At 38.4% G+C, this 26467-nt stretch overlaps 1 protein-coding gene across 1 annotated transcript in view; it reads right to left on the bottom strand.

Moving 5' to 3' along the window:
* Window positions 1-26467, bottom strand: part of LOC109679251 (BEN domain-containing protein 2) — a 60402-nt gene that overhangs the window by 24230 nt on the left and 9705 nt on the right. The window contains exons 5-9 of the mRNA XM_074062295.1: window positions 20983-21397; window positions 18982-19104; window positions 17058-17183; window positions 15194-15331; window positions 12108-12257 (exon numbers count right to left, since the gene is read on the bottom strand). Of these exons, the coding sequence (XP_073918396.1) occupies window positions 12108-12257; window positions 15194-15331; window positions 17058-17183; window positions 18982-19104; window positions 20983-21397 (952 nt within the window). The remainder of the gene's footprint in view (window positions 1-12107; window positions 12258-15193; window positions 15332-17057; window positions 17184-18981; window positions 19105-20982; window positions 21398-26467) is intronic.

Raw genomic sequence — 26467 nt, 5'->3', positions numbered from 1 at the left:
GAGTGCTAACCATACTATGTATCATTTCAAACTCACCAAAACCAGGAGTGATGAAGAGAACTGATGAACCATCATCTTCGTCACTACCATTGTCTATTAAAGTTGAATGATTCACTGAAACAGGTCTCACTTCTTGTGTCCCTTTTGAAAGACATTTCAATAGGCAAAAACATTTTAAGTGCAGAAAGATAAAAAATCTCACTCATGTTTTTCATATCAAGTGAAACTATCCTTCAGCAATGAAGGGGAAATGGAGGCATTCTCAGACAAAGAAAAACTTTAAAAAGTTGTCACTGGATGACTTACCCATAAAGAATGGCTAGAGGAAGATCTTCAAACTGAAAGGATATGATGAAGGAAGAAATCTTGCAGCATAAGGAAGAAACAGACAACAACAGAAAGAGCAGAAATATACATGTAGAGAAACTACATCACTCCTCTATTGCTGGAGGGAACAGAAAGTGGTAAAGCCACTCTGGAAAATAGCTAGGCAGTATTATTTTTTTAATTAACTGTACAATTACCATATGACCCAGTAATTGAATTCTTGGGCAAAATCTCAAAGAAATGAAAACATATGTTCACACAAAAACCTGTACATGAGTGTTCATAGCAGCTTTACTTCTAATAGCCAAAAACAGGAAAAAACCCAGATATTTTTCAATGGGTAAAAAAAGAAGGAACTACTGAAACATGCAGTGACTTGGAAGATTATGCTGAGTGAAAAAAAGCCAATCTCAAAAGATTGCAGACTATATTAGTCCATTTATATAAAATTCTTAAAATGATAAAACTATGAAGAGGGAAAGCAGATTAGTGGTTGCCAATGGCAGGAACAGGGCAGAGTAGAAGAGGGTGAGAGAAGAAAGGCAAATATAGCTTTAAAGGGCAACAGGTGGGATCCTTACATCCTGCATCTTGATTATAATGAAGAATTTGGGAACCTACTCTTGTCATTAAATTATATAAATCTGAATATCCACCCACACACAAGCATACAAATGCAAATAAACTGAGATATCTCAATAAAATCTATGGATTGTATTAATATCAAATATCCTGGTTTTGATGTTGTACTATAGTTTTCTAAGATGTTCTCATTAGGGAAATTTTGTGCAGCTAAAATTTTCTCAAAATCACTTTCATTTTTCATTAATTCTTAATCAAGAAAAACTATGCATCATTTCAAACTCACCAACACTGGGATGAATAAGAAAAGTAGCTTCATTGCTATCATTTTCCAGTACAGGCGGGTTATCCATCATCTGAGGTCTCCCTTCTATATCCAGCATTTCTGTAAGGAAAACGTTTCTCAAATTCGGTAAGAAAACACTCATAACCACATATTCTATATCCAGCAAAACTATTCTTCAGGAATGAAATGAAAATAAAGATATTTACAGACAAAGGAAAACCAAAAGTGTTACTTGGTGATTTACACTTAAAATAGTTAAAGGAAAACCTTTGATCAAAAAGGACATGATAGAAGGAATGGCACATCAGGAAGAAAGAAAAAAAATGGAAAAGCAGTGATATGGCTGTAAAGAAATGGGATCATTCATACCTTGCTGGTGGGGATTGAAAGCAACATAGCCATGCTGGAAAGCAGGTTGTCAGTTTCATATGAAACCAAAGATGCAATTACCAAAGCAACCAGTGATTATACACTTGGGCATCCATTCCGGAGAAACTAAAACTTGTGTAAACAATTGAAGTAAGTGAAATAAAGCAAAACTAAAACTTTAAATGAGTGTTCATAGCAGCTTATGCCTCACAGCCAAAAGCAGGAAACCCACAGGTTTTCAGTGGGCATCCAGACCATGGAATGCACCACACTAATAAAAGAAAGGAACAACTGGTACATGCAACAAGGTGGATGAGTCCTCAGGGTCTCATACCAAGGAGAAAAAGCCAACCTCAAAAGGTTACATAATACCCATTCCACTTATATAATACTGAAGTAACAAATCATAGATTTGGAGAACAGATTAGTATTGCCTGAAATTAGAGACATGTAGGATGTGGGAGAATTTTAATTGAGGGAAGGCAAATATAGTTATAAAAAATCAAATGAAGTATTTGGGGGCTTGCCTGTAATAAAGGATACATGAACCTACAAATATGATAAAACTGAATTAACACATGCTCTCAAATGAATGCATGTAAAATTAGAGCTATCTCAAAATCTGTAGATGGCATCATGTCAATATTCTGGTTATATATATATATATACATATATATATATATATATATATTTTGCAGTACTGGGGTTTGAACTCAGGGCCTACACCTTGAACCACTCCACCAGCCCTTTTTTACAGTGGGTGTTTTTGAGATAGGGTCTCACAAACTTTGCCCAGGCTGGCTTCGAATCACAATCCTCCTGATCTCTGCCTCCTGAGTAGCTAGGATGACAGGCGTAAGCTACCTGCGCCCAGCTAAAACTTTTTATAGTTTTGCATGATATTACTATTGGGGGAAATTAGGTAATGGAAACACAAACTTTCACTACATTATAACTGTAGGCAAAGCTAAATTTTTCCTGAAAATAAGGTTTAATTAGAAAACGCCCCCCACTATCTTATACTAAGGATATCATTGAATTTAGATCAAATAATGATACATGTAATGCATATCACTTCAAATTCACACAACTGGGGGTAAGATAAAATGATGAGGAAATATTTTGGCTACTATTATCTTTCAATAAAGGTAGGTAATTTGTCTCAGAGCTCCTTCCAGGTTGGTTTGTGCTTTTGCCAACATTTCTATATTAAAATACTTTAAAATACTGAAAGAAAAGAAATCTCAACTTTGAATTCTACATCAACAAAATTAATCCCTCAAGAATGAAGGCGAGCTAGCAGAGTGGTTCAAGCAGTAAGCACATGCCCAGCAAGTGCGGGGCCCTGAATTTAAACCCCAGTGCCACAAAAAAAAGAATGAAGGGGAAAGGCAAGGCAAGGATTATAGATGCATGCCTATAATTGTAGCACTTGGGAGGCAGGAGGATCACAAGTTCCAAGTCGGCCTGGGCTACACAGAGAGACCTTATCTAAAAACAAAAAAGAATAAAGGGGAAGGGGTGGAGCTATTACTCAGTGGTATACCACTTGCTTAGCATGTATAACACCCTAAGTTTGATCCCCAGCACTGCAATTCAGCCATAAAGAAAAATGAAAACTTATCACTCACAGGTAAATGGATGGAAGTGGAAATCAGCACACTAAGTGAAATAAGCCAGGTTCAGAAAGACAAAGGTCGACTGAGAAACTGGATCCAAGATGGAGACTAGAGGGCAGAAGCAAACAGCGTGAGCTCCATAAATCAAAAATTTTGCTGAGACACTGGAGCCACACTTGGCAGAAAAAAACCACCAAAAAGAATCAAAACTCTGACACCCTGAACCCCCAGCCCATACAAAGCTTCTCCCCAACACATTACACTGAGAAAACAGGAGAGCTCCCGCGCTGCCAGACACTGGCTCCAAACCTGCTTGGGAGACACAAACCAACAGGTGAGCAAATAAGCAGTACGTGGTATTCCCACAGGTACTCCTGGGATAAACCAGCATAGTCCCCTGGGCAGACTGACTCCCATCCCACAAAAAAGAAAAAACTGAATAATAAACAAGGAACTGAGAAGGACACACAGCAGAGGGGGCAGGGTGCTCTGAGCGCACCAGAGAAGGGGGGAGGGGCAAGAAGCTGATCTCCACATGATCTTTCAGTAAACAAAGACTGGAAAGGCAGAAGGGCCGACAGTGGGTGCGTGATAAGCCGCTGCCTGAAATAGGGCAGATAGCAGTCCACAAAGCTCATCTCCTGAGCCAGTGAACAACATTCAAAGTCAAACTTGCAAAGTTGAAAAACAGTCAGCAAACCAGCATAACACGCTGACAGCAGAGAGCCAGCTGACAGATCTCTGACCTTGACCCAAAGAAAGGGCTTGAGGCCAAGAAACAAGCTCCCAGTAAACCAACACAGCAAAAACCCAACTCCAAATCATGACGGCTAGTGGGCCACAGAGATGATCTCTGGAACCTGAGGACAAGTCACACTTCACTGAGGAAAGAGCTGACAAAGCAGCTGCTGCTGAAAGGCAGGAAAAAAAACTGGTGAGTCTCCCCAACCACCCGGTGAGACTAAGACAGAGCTTCTGCTGAAATACCAACACTAGGACTGGATGCTGAAAGAGTAACACCAGAACTACTAAGACTGAAATTCTATTGTTCCTGAACCTGGAATTTTTTTTTGCATGTGTGTTTCTTTGTTTTGTTCTCTGTTTGTTTGTCTACCACCTCTCCCTGTTGATTTCTTTGGTTCTTTTTTTTTTTCTTTTTTTTTCTTTCTTTCTTCTTTTTCTTAGTTTTACTATTATAAGTTAGCTAATACTAAGTTACACAAAGACCAGGGACAGAAACAGCACCAAGTGGAGCAATGGGAAGACAAAAAAGGGATGGAAACAATTCTCCCTCCAAAAATAAATTAATACAGGATTCAGAGGGAAATGAAGAAAATGGATACCCAGTTCCAGACTCCAACAAAACAAAGATAAACAATGCCAAGGAACCCAGTGAAGCCCATAAGAACATCCCAAAAGAAGAAATCCTGCAAGTAATCACTGAGAATTTCATAGAGATGTTACTAGACATGGTCAACCAAAATGTACAGTAGGCACTCAAGAAATTCCAAGACAACAAAAATAAAGACTATGGGAACACACAAAAACAAATAAATGAACGCACAGGAACCCTAAATAAATACCAAAGTGAAACAGAGAACACCATAAATAGAGAAATAAATGAATTAAGGACAAAAATTGACAATATTAAAGAGGAAGTGACCCATGATATGGAAAACCACAAAAAAAAGAATGAAACAGAAATAGAAAACACAATGGAAGGTCACTCCAGACTAGAACAAGCAGAAGACAAAATCTCAGAATTTGAAGATGAAATGGAAATTAAAGGAAAAACTGAAGAACTATTACTTAAACAACTCAAAACCTGTGAAAGAAATACGCAAGAACTCACCGACTCCATCAAAAGACCAAACCTGAGAATCATGGGTATTGAAGAAGGAGAAGGGGTGCCAGCAAAAGCAATTCGTAATATATTCAACAAAATAATAACAGAAAATTTCCCAAATCTAGAGAAAACTATGCCTGGTGTCCCAGCCTCCAGGACACCAAACAGACTTGACCAAAATAGAACTATCTCAGGACATGTTATCATTAAAACAACAAGCACAGAGAATAGAGAAAGAATATTGAAGGCTGTAAGACAGAAAAAACAAATAACATACAAAGGTAAATCCATCAAAATCACAGCAAATTTCTCAACGGAAATCTTAAAAGCAAGAAGAGCACGGAGTGAGGTCTTCCAGGCACTAAATGAAAATAACTTCAACCCTAGGATACTCTACCCAGCAAAACTATCATTCAAAATAGATGTAGCTATAAAAGTCTTCCAAATAAGCAGAAACTAAAACAATATATGACCACCAAGCCACCACTACAAAAGATTCTTCAAGGAATTCTGTACACCAAAAATGAAAGAAAACAAAACCATGAAAGGACAGGCAGTACCAAAACATAGGAGAAGAAAAGGCAAGAAAGTAGAGAGTAACATTGATTCAGCTGCACACAATCAAACCCTTAAACAACAAAAACAACTAAATGACAGGAATCACCACATACCTATCAATACTAACACTGAATGTTAACAGGCTTAATTCCCCCATCAAAAGACAACATTTGGCAAACTTGATTAAAAAGGATGATCCAACAATCTCTTGCTTACAGGAGACCCATCTCATCAACAGAAACAAGCACTGACTTAGGCTGAAAGGCTGGAAGAAGATTTACCAAGCCAATGGCCCCCAAAAACAGGCAGGAGTAGCAATACTTATCTCTGACAAAGTAAACTTCAAACTTGCATAGATCAAACAAGATAAAGGACACTCCATACTAATAAAAGGGGAAATACACCAAAAGGAAATAACAATTATCAACCTATATGTACCCAATTTCATCAAACATACTCTGAAGGACCTAAAAACATATATAGACTCCAACACAGTGGTAGTTGGACACTTTAATACCCCTGTATCACCAATAAATAGGTCATCCAAATTAAAAATCAATAAAGAAATTCTAGAACTAAGTCACACCATAGATCAAATGGAGCTAGCTGATGTCTACAGACTATTTCATCCAACTTCTGCACAATATACATTCTTCTCAGCAGCCCATGGAACCTTCTCCAAAATTGATCATATCTTAGGGCTTAAAGCAAGCCTCAGCAAATACAAGAAAACAGAAATAATTCCATACATTCTATCTGATCACAATGCATTAAAACTAGAACTGAACAACAGTACAAAAAATACACAGACAATTGGAAGTTGAACAACACATTGCTCAATGATCAATGGGTCATTGATGAAATTAAAGAGGAAATTAAAAGGTTCCTGGAAGTTAATGAAAATGAAAACATGACCTACCAGAATCTATGGGACACAGCAAAGGCAGTCCTAAGAGGAAAGTTTACAGCCATGAGTGCATATATTAAAAGGACAGAAAGATCTCAAAAGCGATGATCTAATGCTACATCTCAAACTCCTAGAAAAACAAGAACAAGCAAATCCCAAAACAAATAGGAGAGAAATAATAAAAATAAGAGCTGAAATCAATGAAACAGAAAACAAAAAAAAGCACACAAAGAATCAATGAAACAAAAAGCTGGCTCCTTGAAAAAATAAATAAGATAGACAGACCCCTGGCAAACCTGACTAAAATGAGGAGAGAAAAAACTCAAATCAGAAAAAATCAGAAATGCAAAAGGGGAGATAACAACAAAACACCATGGAAATCCAGGAAATCATCAGAGACTACTTTGAGAACTCATATATTCTAATGAATTTGAAAATCTTGAAGAAATGGACAGATTTCTAGATACTTATGACCATCCAAAATTGAACCAAGAGGATATAATCACCTGAATAGATCTATAACACAAAATGAAATTGAATCAGCAATAAAGTCTCCCAAAAAAGAAAAGTCCAGGACCTGATGGATTCTCTGCTGAATTCTATCACACTTTTAAAGAAGAACTAATACCAACCTTCCTTAAACTGTTCCACAAAATAGAAAGGGAAGGAAAACTGCCTAACACATTTTATGAAGCCAGTATTACACTTATCCCAAAACCAGGCAAAGACACCTCCAAAAAGGAGAACTATAGGCCAATCTCCTTAATGAACATTGATGCAAAAATCCTCAATAAAATAATGGCAAACCGAATTCAACAACACATCAAAAAGATCATTCACCATGACCAAGTAGGCTTCATCCCAGGAATGCAGGGATGGTTCAACATATGAAAATCAATCAACGTAATAAACCACATTAACAGAAACAAAGACAAAAACCACTTGATCATATCAAAAGATGCAGAAAAAGCCTCCAACAAGATCCAACACCACTTCATAATAAAAGCTCTAAGAAAACTAGGAATGGAAGGAAAGCACCTCAATATTGTAAAGGCTATATATGACAAACCTACAGCAAACATCATACTTAATGGTGAAAAACTGAAATCATTTTCCCTAAAATCAGGAACAAGACAAGGGTGCCCATTATCCCCACTCCTATTTAACATAGTTCTGGAATTCCTAGCCAGAGCAATTAGGCAAGAAGAAGAAATAAAAGGAATACAAATAGGTAAAGAAACTGTCAAAATATCCCTATTTGCAGACGATATGATCCTATACCTTAAAGAACAAAAAAACTTCACTCAAAAGCTCCTAGACACCATAAACAGCTACAGCAAGGTGGCAGGATACAAAATCAACATACAAAAATCATTAGCTTTTCTATACACCAATAATGAACAAATGGAGTAAGAATATATGGAAAGAATTCCATTTACAATAGCCTCAAAAAAAATCAAATACCTAGGATTAAACTTAACAAAGGATGTGAATGACCTCTACAACAAGAACTACAAACCCCTGAAAGAGATCGAGGAAGACTACAAAAGGTGGAAAGATCTCCCATGCTCCTGGATTGGTAGAATCAACATAGTAAAAATAGCTATACTACCAAAAGCAATGTACATGTTTAATGCAATTCCCATCAAAATCCCATGACATTCATCACAGAGACTGAAAAATCTACCCTAAAGTTCATTTGGAAACACAAGAGACCGTGAATAGCCAAAGCAATAATCAGCAAAAAAGAACAACGCTGGAGGTATCACAATACTTTACTTCAAACTATATTACAAAGCAATAGCAAAAAAAACCAGCATGGTACTGGCACAAGAACAGACATGATGACCAGTGGAACAGAATAGAGGACCTGGATATGAATCCACACAGCTATGCCCACCTTATTTTTGACAAAGGCTCCAAAAATATATGATGGAGAAAAGACAACCTCTTTAACAAATGTTGCTGGGAAAAGTGGTTATCCTTCTGCAAAAAACTGAAACTAGATCCTTGTTTATCACCCTGTACTAGTATCAACTCAAAATTGATCAAGGACCTTAATATCAGACTTGAAACTCTGAAGTTAGTATAGGAAAGAGCAGGGAATACCCTGGAAGTAATAGGTATAGGCAAGGACTTCCTCAGTAGAACCCCAGCAGCTCAGCAACTAAGAGAAAGGATGGACAAGTGGGACTACATCAAATTAAAAGGCTTCTGCACAGCAAAAGAAATGGTCTCTAAACTGAAAAGACCACCCACAGAGTGGGAGAAAATATTTGCCAGCTATACATCAGACAAAGGACTGATAACCAGAATATACACGGAACTTAAAAAACTAAACTCTCCCCAAATCAATGAACCAATAAAGAAATGGGCAAATGAACTAAACAGAACTTTCTCAAAAGAAGAAATTCAAATAGCCAAAAAACACATGAAAAAATGCTCACCACCTCTAGCCATAAAGGAAATGCAAATCAAAACCATACTAAGATTCCACCTCACCCCTGTTAGAATAGCCATCATCAAAAACACCAACAACAACAAGTGTTGACGAGGATGTGGGGAAAAAGGAACCCTCATACACTGCTGGTGGGAATGCAAGCTAGTGTAACCACTCTGGAAAAAAATATGGAGGCTTCTTAAAAATGTAAACATAAATCTGCCAGATGATCCAGCAATCCCACTCCTTGGGATATACCTAAAGGAATGAAACACAGGTTACTCCAGAGGCACCTGCATACCCATGTTTATTGCATTATTCACAATAGCCAAGTTATGGAAACAGCCAAGATGCTCCACTACTGACAAATGGATTAAGAAAATGTGGTATTTATACACAATGGAATTTTACTCAGCCGTGAAGAATGAAATCTAATTATTCTCAGGTAAATGGATGGAACTGGAGAACATCATTCTGAGAAAGGTTAGCCCGCCTCAGAAGACAAAAACCATATGTTCTCCCTCACATGGGGACTTTAGCTCAGAGCAAATACAGCAATGTTGTTGGACTTGGGTCACATGCTAAGGGGAGAGCACATATGGGAGGTATGGGGATAGGTAGGAAATCCAAAACTTAAAAGTGTTTGATGTCCCCACTGCAGAGGAGCTAGTATAGAAACCTTAAAATGACAGAGGTCAATATGGGAATAGGATCAGGAACTAGTGAAAAGGTCAGGTAGAGATGAATCAATTCAGGTTGTAACACACTTGTATATGAAAGCAATGCTAGGAAATCTCTCTGTATAGCTATCCTTATCTCAACTAGCAAAAACGCTTTCTCTTTCTTATTATTGCTTATGTCTTCTCTTCAACAAAATTAGAGATAAGGGAAGAACATGTTCTGCCTGGAAGTGAGGGGGTAGGGGGAGAGGGAGAGGGTGGGGAGCAGGGGGTGGTAATGGCCCAAACAATGTATGCACACGTGAATAAATGAATAAAAAATTTTTAAAAAAAGGACAAAGGTCACATATTTTCTCTCATATGTTGAAGGTAGATCCAAAAGACAAAGGTATACACAAATACAAACTTGATCATATATACACACACGTATATAGAACATCTCTGTAGTAGTGGGACTGTTTGAGAGGCCTAGGGAGAGGAGGGCGGGGAAAAGAGAATGACAGAGAATGAACAGTATCAAAATACATTTCATCTGTGTAGGAAGATGGCATAACAAAACACACTGAAAGGTGTTTGTAATAGTAGATAGTGGAAGAAGGGTAAGAGAGAGTAATTGCAGGAGTTAATCTAGTTAAAGTGCAATATATTCATGCATGAAATACCATGGTGAAACCACTTTGAACAGGAATATACACTTGAAGAATGAAAGACTAGAATGAAAAACAGGTCCTGTTGGGGGCAGGTACCAGTGGGCAGGGAGGGTAAACAGAGAAGATAAAGGAGAGAAAATAAGGCTGATGTACTTTATATACTTGAATGAAAATAGAAGAATGAAACTTGCTGAGATTATTTTAAGTAAGGGAGAAGGTGAGAGAAAATGATGGAGGGGATAAATCTAACCAAGGTACATTGTAAACATATATGAAAATGTGATAATAAAACATCCCTATACAACTGATATACACTAATAAAAATGTTTTAAAAAGAAAAGAGAGAGGGAGGGAGTGGGAGAGGGAGGAAGGAAGGAAGGAAGGGAGGAAGGGAGGGAAGGAGGAGGGGAGGAAGGAAGGAAAGAAAGAAGGAAGGAAGACAGATATTCTTACACAAGATAAAACTAGAAGTTATTTGTCCTTAGCTGAAATACATTTAAAGAATATCTAACCAGGCTGGGTGAAGTAGCTCAAGCCTATAATCATAGCTACTTGGGAGGCAGAGATCAGGAAGATTACAGTTTGAGGTCAGCCTAGGCAAAAAGTTCATGAGACCCCCATCTCAACCAATGGCTGGGCATGGGCAGTGGCAAATGCCTATCATCTCAGCTATGCAGGAAAACACAGATAGGAGGATCACCATTCAGGCCAGCCAGGGCATAAAATGTGACCCTTATCTCAGAAATAACCAACACAAAAACGACTGGTGAATAAATAGCTCAAGTGGTAGAGCGCTACTTGGCAAGCATGAGGCCTCCAGTACCAAAAAACAAAGAAAGAAAAGAATGGCTAGCTACTCAAGAAGCTAAGGTGGGAGGGTCTTTTGAGCCTACAAGTTTGAGATTAGTCTGGACAAAATAGTGAGACTACATTTCAGGAAAAAAATTGGTTAAAGGAAAATCTTCAGACAGAAAAAAATGATGAGAGAAAAATCTTGGAGCATCAAAAATGAAGAAACAAAGACTGTGGCAGAAATGCATTTGCAGAAAAACTGGATTGCTCATACCTAGTTGGTGAGAATATAAAACGATATGGCCTCACTAGAAAACTGTTTCTTATTAAAACTAAACATGCAATTGCCATACAACCAAAGCATTTCCACCCTTGCAAAAACATCCAAGAAAAACCAAAACTTACATTACACAAAAATCTTTACATGAATGGTCATAGCAACTTACTTATAATAGGTAAAAACTGGAAACAACCCAGATGTCCTTCAGTGGGTGACCAGATAAACAAGTTATGGTATATCCATACTATGGAATAATATTCAACAATAAAAAAATGACTACTTATACATACACCTGCAAGAAGTCAGATGGCTCTCCAGGGAATTATGCTGAGGTGGGTGTGGTTATAACAGAGCAAGATGAGGCATCCTGGCAGTAATGGAAGTGTCAGTTATCTTAGACATCAAACCTACTCATATGACAACACTGAATATCACTACTTGCACACACACACACACACACACACACACACACACACACACACCATTAATGCAATTGAACTGAGGAAATCTCAATAAAATTTGTGTATCGCATCAGTGTCGACATTGTTGTTGTGATGTTCTTTTACAGTTTTCCAAGATTATTATTGGGAGAAATGAGTAAAGTGTAAAGAGTATTTCTTTGTATTATTTTTTACAATGACATGTGTATCCTCAATTATCACAAAATTAAATGTTTAGTTTTAAAAAGAGCTACTGCTAATTGTGTATTAAGGATGTTAATGGATCTAGATGAACCAGTGCTGCTAGCACTATGTTTCATTTCAAACTCACCACAATTGCGAGGGGCAGAGTGAGAAGAAGAGTCAGGATCTTGGCCACTGGCATTTCCAAGTTCAGGTGGGTCATTTATTACCTGAGGGTTGTTTTCCATCATACATTCCGGACTAACTGGCATTTCTATCAGTATAACTTTTTCAATTACTGAAAGGCAAGAATTTTCAATCATTACTTTCATAATGGAAGAAATTGTCCTTCAGGGAAAAGGGGACATTCTCACAAAAAAACAAAATTAAAAGAATTTGTTCCTAGCAGATTTACCCTTCAAAAAAAAAAACAGCTAAAGATGGCTGGGCTTTGCCTCAAGTGAAAGAGTGCCTGCCTAGCAAGCACAAGACTCTGAGCTCACACCCCAGTATAAAAAATAATAATAATAAAAAAGCACAAAGGATATCACAAAACATATGTGGTGGTTCACACCTGTAATCCTAGCTACTAGGGAAGCAAAGATCAGGTGGATCCCAGTTCAAGGTCAGCCCAGGAAAAAGTTAAGAACATCCCATCTCAATCAATAAAAGCTGGGCATGGTGGTGCATCCTGTCCTTCCAGCTATGCAGGAAGTATAAATATGAGGATTGCAGTCCAGACCTGCCTGGGCATAAAAGTGAGACCCTATTTGAAAAATAACTAAAGCAAAATGGGCGGAGATATGGCTCAAGTGGTAGAGTGCCTGCCTTGCAAGCACAAGACCCTGAGTTCAAACTCCAGTACAAAACGAATGGAAGGGAAGAAGGAAGGAAGGAAGGAAGGAAGGAAGGAAGGAAGGAAGGAAGGAAGGAAGGAAGGAAGGAAGGAAGGAAGGAAGGAAGGAAGGAAGGAAGGAAGGAAGGAAGGAAAGAAGGAAGGGAGGGAGGGAGAGAGGAAGGGAGGGAGGGAGGAAGAGAAGGAAGGAAAGAAGAGAAGAAGGGAGGAGGGAAAGAAGGAGAAAAGAAAATACAAAAGAAGGAATCTTGGTGCATCAAGAAGAAAGAAAGAACAATAGAAAGATCAGAAATATAGATGTGGAGAAACTCCATACATCACTATTGAGAATGTAAAATAGTGCAGCCTCTCTAGAAAACTGTTTGGCAGTTTCTTATAAAAATCAAACATGCTATTACCCTAAGACCCAACAATTGCATTCTTGGCATTCATGACAGAGAAATGACTAATATTTACACAAAGCCAGTGCATGAATGTTTGTAACAGTTTTACCTATAATATCTAAAAACCAGAAAGAAAAAAAATGAATGTTTTAAAAAAAACTGTTCATACTTATACCATGAAAAACTATTCATCAATAGAAAGGAAAAAGCTATTGAGAAATGAAAACATATATTTAGACAAAAATGTGTACATGACACCCATGTTTATTGCAGTGCTATTCACAATAGCCAAGTTATGGAAACAGTCAAGATGCCCCACCACTGACGAATGGATTAAGAAAATGTAGTATTTATACACAATGGAATTTTATGCAGCCATGAAGAAGAATGAAATCTTATTATTCTCAAGTAGATGGATGGAACTGGAGAACATCATTCTGAGCAAGGTTAGCCCGCCTCAGAAGACCAAAAACCATATGTTCTCCCTCATATGCGGACTTTAGATCTAGGGCAAATACAGCAATGTTGTTGAACTTGGGTCACATGCTAAGGGGAGAGCACATATGGGAGGTATGGGGATAGGCAGGAAACCCAAAACTTAAAAGTGTTTGATGTCCCCACTGCAGAGGAGCTAATACAGAAACCCTAAAACGACAGGTCAATATGGGAAGATAATCAGAAACTAGTGAAAAGGTCAGGTAGAGATGAATCAATTCGGGTTGTAACACACTTGTGTATGAAAGCAATGCTAGGAATCTCTCTGTATATCTATCCTTACCTCAACAAGCAAAAATACTTTGTCTTTCTTATTATTGCTTATGTCTTCTCTTCAACAAAACTGGAGAAAAGGGCAGAACAGGCTCTGACTGGAAGTGATGGGGGTGGGGGGAGGGGGTAGAAATGGCCCAAACAATGTATGCACATATGAATAAATGAATTGAAGATATGTACATGAATAGTCATAGAAGCTTTATTCCTAATAGTCAAAAACTAGAAAAAAAGATGTTCTTCAATAGGTGCATGGTTAAACAAAATGTAGCATATTCAAACTGTGGGATAGTATTCAGCAATAAAAGGAATAAGCTATTAATACACACAACCTGGATGAGTCTCTAGAAAATTAAGCTGAGTAAAAAACAAAGTCAGTCCAAATATGACTCCACTTACATAACAATCTGAAGAGACAAAACTATACAGATAGAAAATCTCATTGGGGTAGCCAGATGTTAGAGATGGGTCATGGGAACAGGAAAGGGTGACCCAAAAGTTGGTTGTGGTTATCAAAGGGCAGTTGAAGGACACCTTGTGCTGATGGAAATAATATCACCTTGACTGTGGTGGTGGACCACAAATCTATCTACTCATGGGATAAAACTGCATGGTGTTAGATACACACATGCACACATAAATGGATCCAAGGAAAACTGGGATCATCCCAATAAGATCTGTGGATTGTATCAATGTCAAAAGCCTTGTTGTGACATTTTACTGTGTTTAAGGAAAAATTAGGTGAAGGGTACACACAATCTCTGCATGTTATTTGGAAATACCTCAAAATGAAAACTTTAATTTTTAAAAATCTGTCACTACGAATTAATATTAAGAATGTTGACCAGGTGCAGTGCCTTACATCTGTAATACCATCTACACAGAAGACAGAGATAAGAGGATCACAGGTAGAGGCCAGACAAGGCAAAAAAAATAGCAAGATCCTATTGCAAAGAACAAGCCAGGTATGGTGGTACACACCTATAAATCCCAACTACATGGGAAGTATAAGTAGGAGGATCATGGTCCAAGGCTGGTCCAGGGAAAAAGTATTAGACTATATCTGAAAAGGAGCCTAAAGCAAAGAGGCTCAAGTGGCAGATTGCTTGCCTAGCAATCGCAAGGCCCTGAGTTCAAGCCCCTGCACCACCACCAACAATACAAAAGAATGCTGACACATCCAGATTTTTAAAATGCTACTTATATTATGTATGATTTGAAACTCACGAATATTCGAAGAGATGGAGGCAGCTGTAGTTTCAGAATCTGGAGCAACAACACTTCCTAATAAAGCTGGGTAATAGATTGTCTGACCATTGGCTTCTGCTTTTCCTGGCAGTTCTACCAGTATAACTTTTTCAATGCCTGAAAGAAAAGGATGCTCAGCCATGAATTCTATGTGAGGTAAGAGTATCCTTTTGGAAAGAGGTAAAGTAAAAACATTCTCAAAAGAAAAACCAAAGGACTCTGACACTAGCATGCTTACCCATATAAACGGCTAAACAAGATCTTCAAACAGAAAACATAGGATGAAAAGAAACTGAACATTAGGAAGGAAAAAAGAACAATGGAAAAACCAGAAATATAGATGTGGAGAAACTGGAACATCCATACATTGCTATTGGGAATGTTAATAGTACAGCCTCTCTGGAAAACTGTTTGGCAGTTTCTTATAAAACTAAACATTCTATTCCCATAAGGGCCCAACAATTGTATTTTTGCCATCTATGATAGAGAAACAAAAACTTGGGCTGGTAGAGTGGCTCAAGAGATAGAGCACCTATCTCGCAAGGATGAGGCCCTGAGTTCAAACTCTAGTAATGACAAAAAAAAAAACCAAACTTACACAAAAGTATATGAATGCTTCTAGTGGTTTACTCTTAATTTTAAAAACTGGGGGAAAAATTTATTTTTCAATGGGCAAATTATTAAAAACAACTGTTGTATATCCATACCATAAAAAACTAGTTAGCAATAAAACATCCAAGCATGGTAGGGAACAATCCTAGCTACTTGGGAGGTGGAGGCAAGAGGATGGCTAGTTTGAGGCCAGCGCAGGCAAATAAAGTTAGGGAAACCCTAGCTCAAAAACAAAATACAAACGAAAAGGCTGGGGGCCATAGCTTAAGTGGTAGACCACTTGTTACTAGCAGGAGGCCCTGGGTTCAATCCGTAGTATTGCCCGCCCCCCCCCAAAAAAGCCCTGTGGCACCATTTACTTTTATTTTATTTTTCTATTTGAGGGGCTGGGGATTAATTCAAGGGCCTCATGCATGTTTGGCAAGAACTCTACCACTGAGCTACATCCCTAGCCCACAGCCATCTTCGATATACACACAAAAACCTATATGAGTCTTCAGTAAACTATGCTGACTAAAACAAAACCTACACACCTAAGATTCCCTTTGTAAAATACTCTTTTATGGTGGAACTGGAGTTTTGGACTCAGGGCCTTGTTTGCTAGGTAGTGGCTCTACCACTTGAGCCACTCCACCATGTAAAATACTCTTAAACTGGCAAAATTATAGAGCTCAGTATTCCAGACTTTAGGGAACAAGCAATGGGTATGAGTGCTAAGAGTGAGATGAGGCAGTTGGTGGTGACAGAATTGTTCTGTATCTGGTGGTAGCAATCAAACCTACTCATGTAATAAATCTGCACAAAATATAAACACACATAAATTACTATAATATCAGCATCAATGTATCAATGTCAATATCCTGATTGTGTCATTTTACCCTAGTTTTGAAAGATGATATTGTTGGCAGAAAAGGGTAAAGTGTAAACGGGATCATGTTACATTATTTTTCACAAATACATGTGAATCAAAAATTATTATTATTAAACTTATTGTTGCTGTTTAAAAAAGGTTTAATTTTTAAAAATGAACTTCGACTTGCTTGCATTAAGGATGTTGGGATGTTGATGCATCCAGATTCAATAGTGCATAGGCTGGAAGGGTGGGTGGCTCAAGTGGGACGGTGCCTGCCCACCAAGCATAAAGAGAATTCAAACATCAGTACCACCAAAAAAAATTCCCCTGTCACATGTTCAGTAATGCTCTTTGTAATATATATCACCCGAAACTCACCAGAATCAGATGGGGGGCTGCCAGAACTAGAGACAGAATGTTGGTCATTGTCATTTTCTACTACAACTTGGCAATTCATCATCTCAGGGTTGTTTTCTAGGTTGGCTTCTGCTACTACTGGTGCATCTACAAAAAGAACATATTCAAGAACTCTCAACTATGAATTTATATATAGCAAAACTATTCTGGAGTAATGTACAGGAAATTAAGACATTCTCACATGCAGGAAAACTAAAATTTCTTATCCCTCATAGACTTACACTAAAAGAAAGGCCAAAGGAAAATCTTTGTACGGGAAGTATATGAAACAAACTTCAAGCATCAGGAAGAAGAAATAGTGAAAAGACAAAAAGTATGCATGTACAGAAATGGCATCAGTCATATATTCCTAATGAGAAGATAAAATGGTATAGCCCACTGGAAAATAATTTGGGCAATTTCTTATAAAACTAAACTTGTATTACCATATGTCTCAGAATTGAATGTAAATTTATATTTGTACAAAAGCCAGTACATGAATATTCATAGAGCTTTATTTATAATAGTCAAAATTAGAAAAAGCCCAGATGTTGTTCAGTGGGTAAACAGATAAGGGAACAGTTTTACATCCATGCTATGGAATAGTACCCAACATAAAAGAAAGGAACTATTGATCAATGGAAAAATGGTATGAATCTCAGGGAAATTGTGTTTAATAAAAAAAAGCCACACCAAAAAAGCTATATAGCATTTGATTCCAATTAAGTAACAATATTCAAGTGACAAAATTATGGAAAGGGAAATCATGTCACGAATTGCCAGAGATTAGGATGGAGCAGGATGGGAAAGAAGGGAGATTAGAGGGAGGTGGTTGTAGTTATAGAAGGGAAATAGGAAGGATTCTTGTGAAGATAGTGGAAATTTCCTGTATCATGACTGTGACAGTGGACATAATAACCAACTCATGTGATAAAATTGCATAGAATTAAATATATACACACTCACTCACATGCATGCACACAAATATAGATTTAATCAATGTCAATGTCCTGATTGTTGGGCTGGTGGAATGGCTCAAGTGGCAGAGTTCCTGTCTAGCAAGTATGAGGCCTTGAATTCAATCCCCAGCACTGCCAAAAAATCCTGGCTGTAGTATTTTATTACAGTTCTATTATCATTGGAGAAAATGGGTACAGCATAAATGGAATCTCTGTATAACTGCTTGCAACTACATGTAGATCTTTTTTTTTTTTTGAGGTACTGGGGCTTGAATTCAGGGCCAACACCTTGAGCACTCCACCAGCCTTTTTTATGATGGGTTTTTTTTCCCAAGATAGGGTCTCATGAACTATTTGCCCCGGCTGGCTTTGAACCACCATCCTCCTGATCCCTGCTTCCTAAGTAGCTAGAATTACATGCATGAGCCACCAGAGCCCAGAAACATGTAGATCTAAAATTATCCAACATTTAAAGCTTTTTTAATTTATAAAAAGAGATATCTTGAGACCCTCTCAAAAACCAAGGACTGGGGATATATGTAGCTCAGTGGTAGAGCACTTGTCTACCTGGACAGAACTAAATATATACACATTAACACAAAGAGACCTGGGGGCATCTCAAGATCTGTGGATTGTACCAATGTCAAAATCTTAGTCTGTGATATTTTACTACAGTTTTAAAGATGTTATCATTGGAAAACATGGCTAAAGCACAAACTCTCTGAATTATTTTTTACAATTCCCTGTGAATCTAAAATTATCTCAAACTATAAAGTTTAATTTTTAAAATATTGGCAGTAACTTGCATTCAGAATGTTGATAAATCTAGGGCTAGGGATACAGCTCAGTGATAAGAGTGCTTGCCTAACAGGCCCTGGGTTATATCCCCAGCACTGCAAAAAAAGATTAAAGAGTGTTACTTATAATGTATATCATTTCAAACTCACCAAAATTGTGAAAGAAGACAGGTGGATGGGCATCACCCTGGTCTCCATCATTTTCCAAAACAGTTGGATCATTCATTGTCACAGTGTCATTTCTGCAGTTGGCTTCTGCACTTCCTGGCATTTCTGTAAGTGAAAAATATTTCAAGTGTTGTAATAAGAACTTTCAACCATAAATTTTATACCAGGCCAAACTATCTTTCAAGAAAAGAGGAGAAATAAAGATATTCATGTAAAAATGAAAATTAAAATAATTTGTCCCAAACAGACAAAAAAGGTCAAAGAAAAATCTTCAATTAAAAAAAAAAGGATATGAGGCCAGACATGATGATGCATACCTATAATCTTAGCTACTTGGGAGGCAGAGGTAGGAGGGTCACAGTTCATGGCCAGACAGGCAAAAGCAAGATCCTATCTGAAAAACAAGCTAAAAGCAAAAGGACCAAGGTGTGGTTCTAGAGGTAGAGTGCTTGCCTAGCAGTACTGTCAAAAAAATCAAAACAGGATATAATTAAAGAAGAAATCCTGGAGCATCAGGAAAGAAGAAAGAATATTAGAAAGAACAGAAATATGGATGTGGGAAAACTGTATCACTGGCAAGAATGTAAAATGGTCCAGTACATCCAGCACTATAACAAAATTAATTTCTGTTCTTTATGAAGTACCCAGTCTGTAGCATTTTTTAAGGCAGCACAAATGGACTAATACATTAATTATACCTCAATGTAGCTGTTTTTAATAAAAATAAACATACAATTAACACATAACCAGTAATCAGTCTTGAGAACTGTACTTAGAAAAATAAAAACTTAAATTTACATTAAATCTGCAAGTAGATGTGCACAGCATCCTTGATACTAATAGTAAAAAACTAGGGGAAAAATAAAAACAAAAATTCCTTCAACAATAAATGATTAAACCATGGTACACCTACACAATGGAATAGAGTACCTAGTAATGGAAGGGAAGGCACTATTGATACACAAAACAGCTTAGCTGAATCTCCAGGGAATCATATTGAGTGAAAAAAGCCAATATCAAAAGGTTATATACTATATACATCCAAATATATAGCAATATTGAAGTGACAAAATTATAGAGATGGAGAACAGATCTGTGGTTGCTAAGGTTCATGGATATGTGCGAGAAGGTCAGTTAGAGAGGGACAGGTTTGGTTATATATAAAAGGGTAATACACAGGCATTACATTAAATGCTGGGGATATAATGGTAACTAATACGGGCATGGCCACCTTTCCTCCTGGGAAATAAGTGGCAACTTGAACCCAAAAAGACAGTGAAAATGGATTACCAGAATGCCTCACTCACAACCATTCTGGATAAACAGATGTACACTACAGTGATAGCACTGGAATGTCTTCTGGCATGCAACATGTTTTTATGGAAGATTGACAACACTTTCAAACTACTTCCCCAGTCCCCAGGTCCTACTCCCTTTTTTTGGCCATTTGGTATTTCTTTCCTTCAAGAACTCAGGTGTGAACTTTCCACACCTTCTGTGGTCCCTTCTCTTTCTCCCTCTTTTCCATGTGTTTTGTTCTTCCTCATCCCCTGCAAGAAAATCTTTAAGAGTAGTTTTGAGACAGATCAGAAGGGCCCACCTCTCCCTGGGCAATGGGGACAGGAACTAAGCACTATTAAATATTATCAAGTGCAAAAAGTAGAAAAAATAAAGAGCAATACACATTGTGGTGATAGAATAATCTGTACCTCGACTATGGTGATGAACAAATCTCGTGATAAAACTACACAGAATTAAATTCACAGACATGCAAATTAAAACAACTATAGTTTTATAAGATGTTACCATTGAGGGGCATCGGGTAAAGGGTAAAAGGTATCTTTTTGGATTATTTCTTACAGCCACATGTGAATCTACAAAGATCTCAATATAAAACTTTTCATTTAAAACACTACTTAGCTTGAAGAATTTTTAAAGTCTAGATTAAAGGATGCTATTTATAATATGCCATTGCAAACTCACCAGCATCGAAAGGGAAGAAGAGAGCTGGCAAGGCAGCACTTGCGTTCATGCCCTCAGTTTCCAGAATAGCTGAGTAATTCATCCGATCAGGGTTATTGGTTGTACTGGGACCCTCTGGTAGCAGAAATACTGGATGTGCTTCTACAGTAGGCTGATCAGATGAGACTGCAGCATTGGCACTCCCAGCACCTCCACAATAAATGCAGGACACTGTAGTGACCTCTGGAACTGGGCTCTCTGGCCTGACATTTGGCAGTAATGAATTTGTGGAGATAATTCTTGGAACAGATGAATCCTGTGTGACGTTAGGCTGCTGCTGTTCAGGGCACATCATTTGCTGAAGAGGTATTTCTGGAGGGACGACCAGGCCATTGATCACCCGGCTTCCCTCTGGAAATGGTGTGTTGCAGTGTCCCTGTTCAAGGTAAGAAAGCAGAACGACTTAAGCTCTTTTCTTCAGTTCTTAGGCTTAATTTCTCCATGAAATGGACAAACAAAACTTTCACTGTTTTCCCCTTGGTTTGTTGAGACAGGGTTTCACTATGTAGCCCAGGCTGGCCTTGAGCATGGGTTCCTCCTACCTCCTCCTCCCAGGTGCTGGAATTATAGGCATGAGCCACCACACCTGGCTGTCAAAACTTTCTTGTGTGAATCTACATCACCTCTAAAGTGATACCAACCCAATCAATATAAGTCAACTGTGAGTAAAAATGAGGATTGAAAAGTAGTTAAAACATTCGCGCCTATTTTCCTTACTACATCACTTTCCACTATTAAGGGTAAATGCTGCATTTAGGTTAAATGATTTTTTTAAAAATGTAAATTTTTTTTGGAAATACTAGGGTATGAACTCAGGGTCTCGTGCTTGCTAGGCAGGTGCTCTACACCTTGAGCCATTCCACCAGCAGTTTTTCTATTTTGGGTTTTTTCGAAATCAGGTCTCATGAACTATTTCCCCAGGCAGGGCTGGCTTCGAACCACGATCCTCCCTGCTGAGTAGCTAGGAATACAGGCATGAATCGTTGGCGCCTGGCAGATAATATGATTTTTATACCCCTTTAACAGTACATTTTAGTGATGTTTTATCCATAATGATTTACTAACATAAAATACTCAGTACTGTAATTTACCAAACCTAAATTTCAACATTCTTCCAACCAAGTTTTAGTTTCCCATCTACCACAGCATGTACAGATCAGCCGTTTTAATCTTGCAGTTATACTGCTCTGTCACTTCTAGCTGACTGGTATCTTTAGGAGCTGGAGGTTTAGCAAAGTTGTAGAAAAATGTTTTTAATAATACTTACACATTTTAGCGTCTGTGACTGTTCCCAAGAGTGTCGGATTTTTGAAATCATTCCACAAAGCTGGCTAACCTGCCTGTTTGTCCTGTCAATAAGTCCGTGTAAACCCTATTGTAATTTAAAAAAGTATTAGTTCCTACTTCAAAAGAAAAGTAACACATGTGAAACTGCCACTAAGCCAAGTTTTAATTGCTAGGCACAAGTGTCAGAAATGTTCTCAAGTGTCAGAAATGCCTTGTCTCCTACATGAGACCTGGTTGTAAGTGACACAGAGCCCACCTGGCCGAGACAGGAGTCTGGACCTGTGCCTGCACTGCTCTGACCCCTGTGCACATTGGAAGGTGCTTGTGTACTAGCAACTGAAAGGTAAGTGCATCACAGCATCTGACAGCAGCCCATGTGGGCTTGCAGTCACTTCCCATCAAGGGAGGGGCTATCTTCAGAGACAAATATCCAAATCTGCTAAGGGTCAAAGACTCACCCTCCAAATAAAGACTTGTGAACTAATAAACAGGGGGCTTTCCACTCTGGGAAGAACATGGAGCCAAATAGAACAGATGGAACTTTTGGCTCCAGAGTATTTTAAAACCATGCAGTCAACAATTAACCTTACAAAGCCATAAGTACACCTTTCCTATGTGCCAATCACATATGCACCTGATAAAAGTCTGAGAATTATTGAAATACACAAAAATTTCAGGCAAAAAACACACTTAAATAAAAGGCCAGAAGCATTTCCTCATTCATTCATTTAAATAAATATTTATGAGGGCCTTCCACTGTCAGAACTACTTTGCTAAGTGCAGACAACATGGACACTGAAGAACAAAACGAAAACAGAAAGTTCCTGTCCTGGAGGAATGCCAGCCATCTTCTTCCCTGGGGAGAAGCAGAAGCAAAGAGACCATTCCAATAGAGCAAGTGAGCTGGGGATGCAGCTCAGACAGAGGCCTTGGATTCATCTCTAGCACCCCAAGGGAAAAAGCAGAGCAAGTGACTGAGAGCCTGGGGCAGTGATTCTCAAACTCTGGTCCATGGGCAGCAGCATCAGCATCACCTGCAAGCTTGTGAGAAATGCAGTATCATGGGCTCCACCCCATTCTTACTGAATGTAGAGCCCAGTAGGGGCAGCCAGCTGGGTTTTAACAAGTCCCCAGGTGCCTGCTCAAGTGGGAGAATCACTGCACTGAGGTAAATGGTGTGGCTCTAGAGGCACATGGCTGCTTTCTGTGCCAGAGTTCTGCTACTTATTAGCTGTGTGACCTTGAACAAGTTACTTGACTTCTCTGTGTTTCAATTTCTTCATGTACAGAACTGGGGTGAAAATTTCTCTTAGGAGATTCTCCTGAGGTGAACAACCTTGCTGTAGCATTATATTAATACTAAGGATAACAATACTGCATGGTGTCTGTCCAAGAGTGCTCAGTACTCTATTAGTATTAGTATTGTTATTATCACCTCTGCTCCCTATGACACAGGTAAGAAAGGGAGGCTAAGCATGCTCAAAAGAGCAGGGAGGAACCCAACTGGCAGTTAAGCTTTTCAAAGAAGATGGTGTCTGAGGTCAGAATTTAAAAGTGAGAAGGCATTCGCAGGTGAGGATATATGGAAGGGCACAGAGGATAGAAGGAACAGCATGCTCAAAACACCCAGAGAGAAAGCAAGATGCTGTACACTCAGACAGTGAGAATAAGTGGTGTCCACGGAGCTAGGCCCTGGAGGGAGGACAGGGCGGGGAGGAGTGACAGGGACAGGGCTGGAGTAGAAACCAGTGGAGGTGCCAGCCCTGGGCAGAGTCCCCATGGTAGGCAAGGAGTAGGGCAGGCTTGCTGGCTATGAAGACAGGAATCAGAATATGGAGGTAGCTGATTGCCCTGGACCCTCTAGGCTACAATGGGAAAGAGCGAGGATCAAGTAGCTTGTTGGGGAGGGAGCTGACTGTGGCTGCAGAAAGGTCATCTGGCAAGGGACAGCCCCATGCAGCATTCCTCCTCTGCTCCCAGCCTCCGGCCTCCAGCCTGCTAGAGGCTGGGAGGAAAAAAAACTACCTGGCAAGAAAAAGGAGCTCTAAGGAGGGAACTGAGAGAAAGGAGACCAAGGGGGCCAAGAGTTGCACCCTAAGGTATAGAATGGTGAGGCAGGAAGTGGAGGAAACAAAGAGACCTAGCACTGAGAGAAGTTGGGGGAGCCTGGAGGGTTACTTCAAGGAATAGGAACCCTAGCACCTCCCACCTGAAAGGCCACATCCCACCAAACTTGCACACTTGCTAGGGGCCTCAGTCCAGCAGCCTGTGGCCTGTACCCTGCCCTCTTGGAGCCTGAGCACTGCTTGAGCATGCACAAGGACTCTGGTCAGCACCCTGCTTCTGTCCTCATTAGTGGGAATGGCAAGAGTCACACAAACTCTTACTTTTCAAACTATGTTAGCTCATTCTAGTCAAGAAACTTTATAGAATAAGAGCCATTTTTTAAAATAAACTTCCATTACCTCTGGGGAGACAGTTCACCAAACCCATGATAATTACATACGTCTATCAATCTCTACCAACAAGCTTATTTTTAAGAAATCCCCTCAATACCACGTAAGATAAATTCTTTACAAAGCAATAATGGGGTGTCCTTTTGTTTCAGCTAAGATATCTTGATCTGCATTTAGGCACAATACTGAATTTCATCCAAATCAGCCAACTTTCATAAACAATTACAATGGAAAAACTAAATATCCAACCATCTAGATGAGAGAAATGATTACATTAAATCAACTGTGTGCTCTATAGTGGAAAAATTTGGAAGACATGTTAATCAACTGATCAATGTTCACATCACCAACAAAAAGATTTATACAAGTAAATTAATATTAAAGGAAGTCGTGTGAAGTGTATATATGAGTTTTGTATATTACAAAAACTGTACTTTATTTCAAAATTTTCACCTTGGGATACTATTCTAACTAGAAAAATTTTGGGTAGTATATCACAGTGGGATGATAATCATATAGAATTTGCCACAAGAAAATTTCTATTAATAGTACAATGACATTAAAGGTGCTAAAGAAAAATTTGCTCAATATTTCATAAAATTACATTTGAAAGGTAGAATTTCAGTACCTCACAATTCTCTTGGAAGTCTTCAGTTTGTTCTTGATCTGCAGATGCATTATTCTAGGATGTTATAAAAACAAGTAGTCAGTGCTTAACATCACTAGAAGCCAAATGAAACACTAAAAAATAACGCTTTAAAAAGTTATTTATTTTAATTATTTTTATTTTGCACCTACAATCCAAAGAATTTCATAAGTCTAATACGATAACGTAAAACCAAAACCCACATTCACATGAGAATGAAAAAGAAAAGCTCCGATTAATAAAGGAGTAAGGAAAGAATTTTTATATAAGAGCCCAATTTAAGAAAAGCTACTGAATATGAGTATGAACAGTTTTTAATATATAAAAAACAAAGAAATCTAGATTTGTGTGAATTGCATGGATTACAGTACATAGTTGTATTTCCCAACTCGGTCCACTGAGAGGGCCTAGGATCTATGACAGGAGAGCAGCAATGAACACATCTAGAGTCCAAATTCTTGTTCCAAAATACCATTCTCCAATAAAAGGAACAGGTTGAATTCCAAGGCTGTGATATGGAAAGTACAGATGAACCTAGAACACCTTATGCTGTCAGAAAAGAAGAAAGTGCTCAAGAAAGGGTAGAGGGGCAGAGGAAAAGGCCACAGGCGCCAGCCAACTGGAAGAAATTCCCAATGGCCAAAGCTGGAATATTTACTCAAGGAAATAAATAATGGTAACATTGGATTATAACTCATATAATAAATGTTCATGAGTCCACATTGAATACATAACTGGGAGATAAATGATAGCTCTTCCTTACAAATGGATTATAGTTAATAAACATAGAAAGAATGAGGGAAATAGAGAGTTATCATTAGGCAAATATCACAGTAATGATTGCTGCAGTTAAAATCCATGAATGAAATATAACTCAAGTGAGTTCAAGAGAAACAGGATATTAGCAGAGTCTCAAAGCACCCTTCTACCCAAGATATTTAACACTTACAAAAGGAAAAATAGTAACTCTACAGTGGAAAAACTTGCAAGACACTACATTAGACAAGTGATCAATGTTAACATCATCAATAAAAAGATATGTACAAATAAATTAACA

Source organism: Castor canadensis, chromosome X, assembly GCF_047511655.1.
Source record: "Castor canadensis chromosome X, mCasCan1.hap1v2, whole genome shotgun sequence".
Taxonomy (NCBI): domain Eukaryota; kingdom Metazoa; phylum Chordata; class Mammalia; order Rodentia; family Castoridae; genus Castor; species Castor canadensis.
This window is presented reverse-complemented; position numbering and strand designations above follow the sequence as displayed.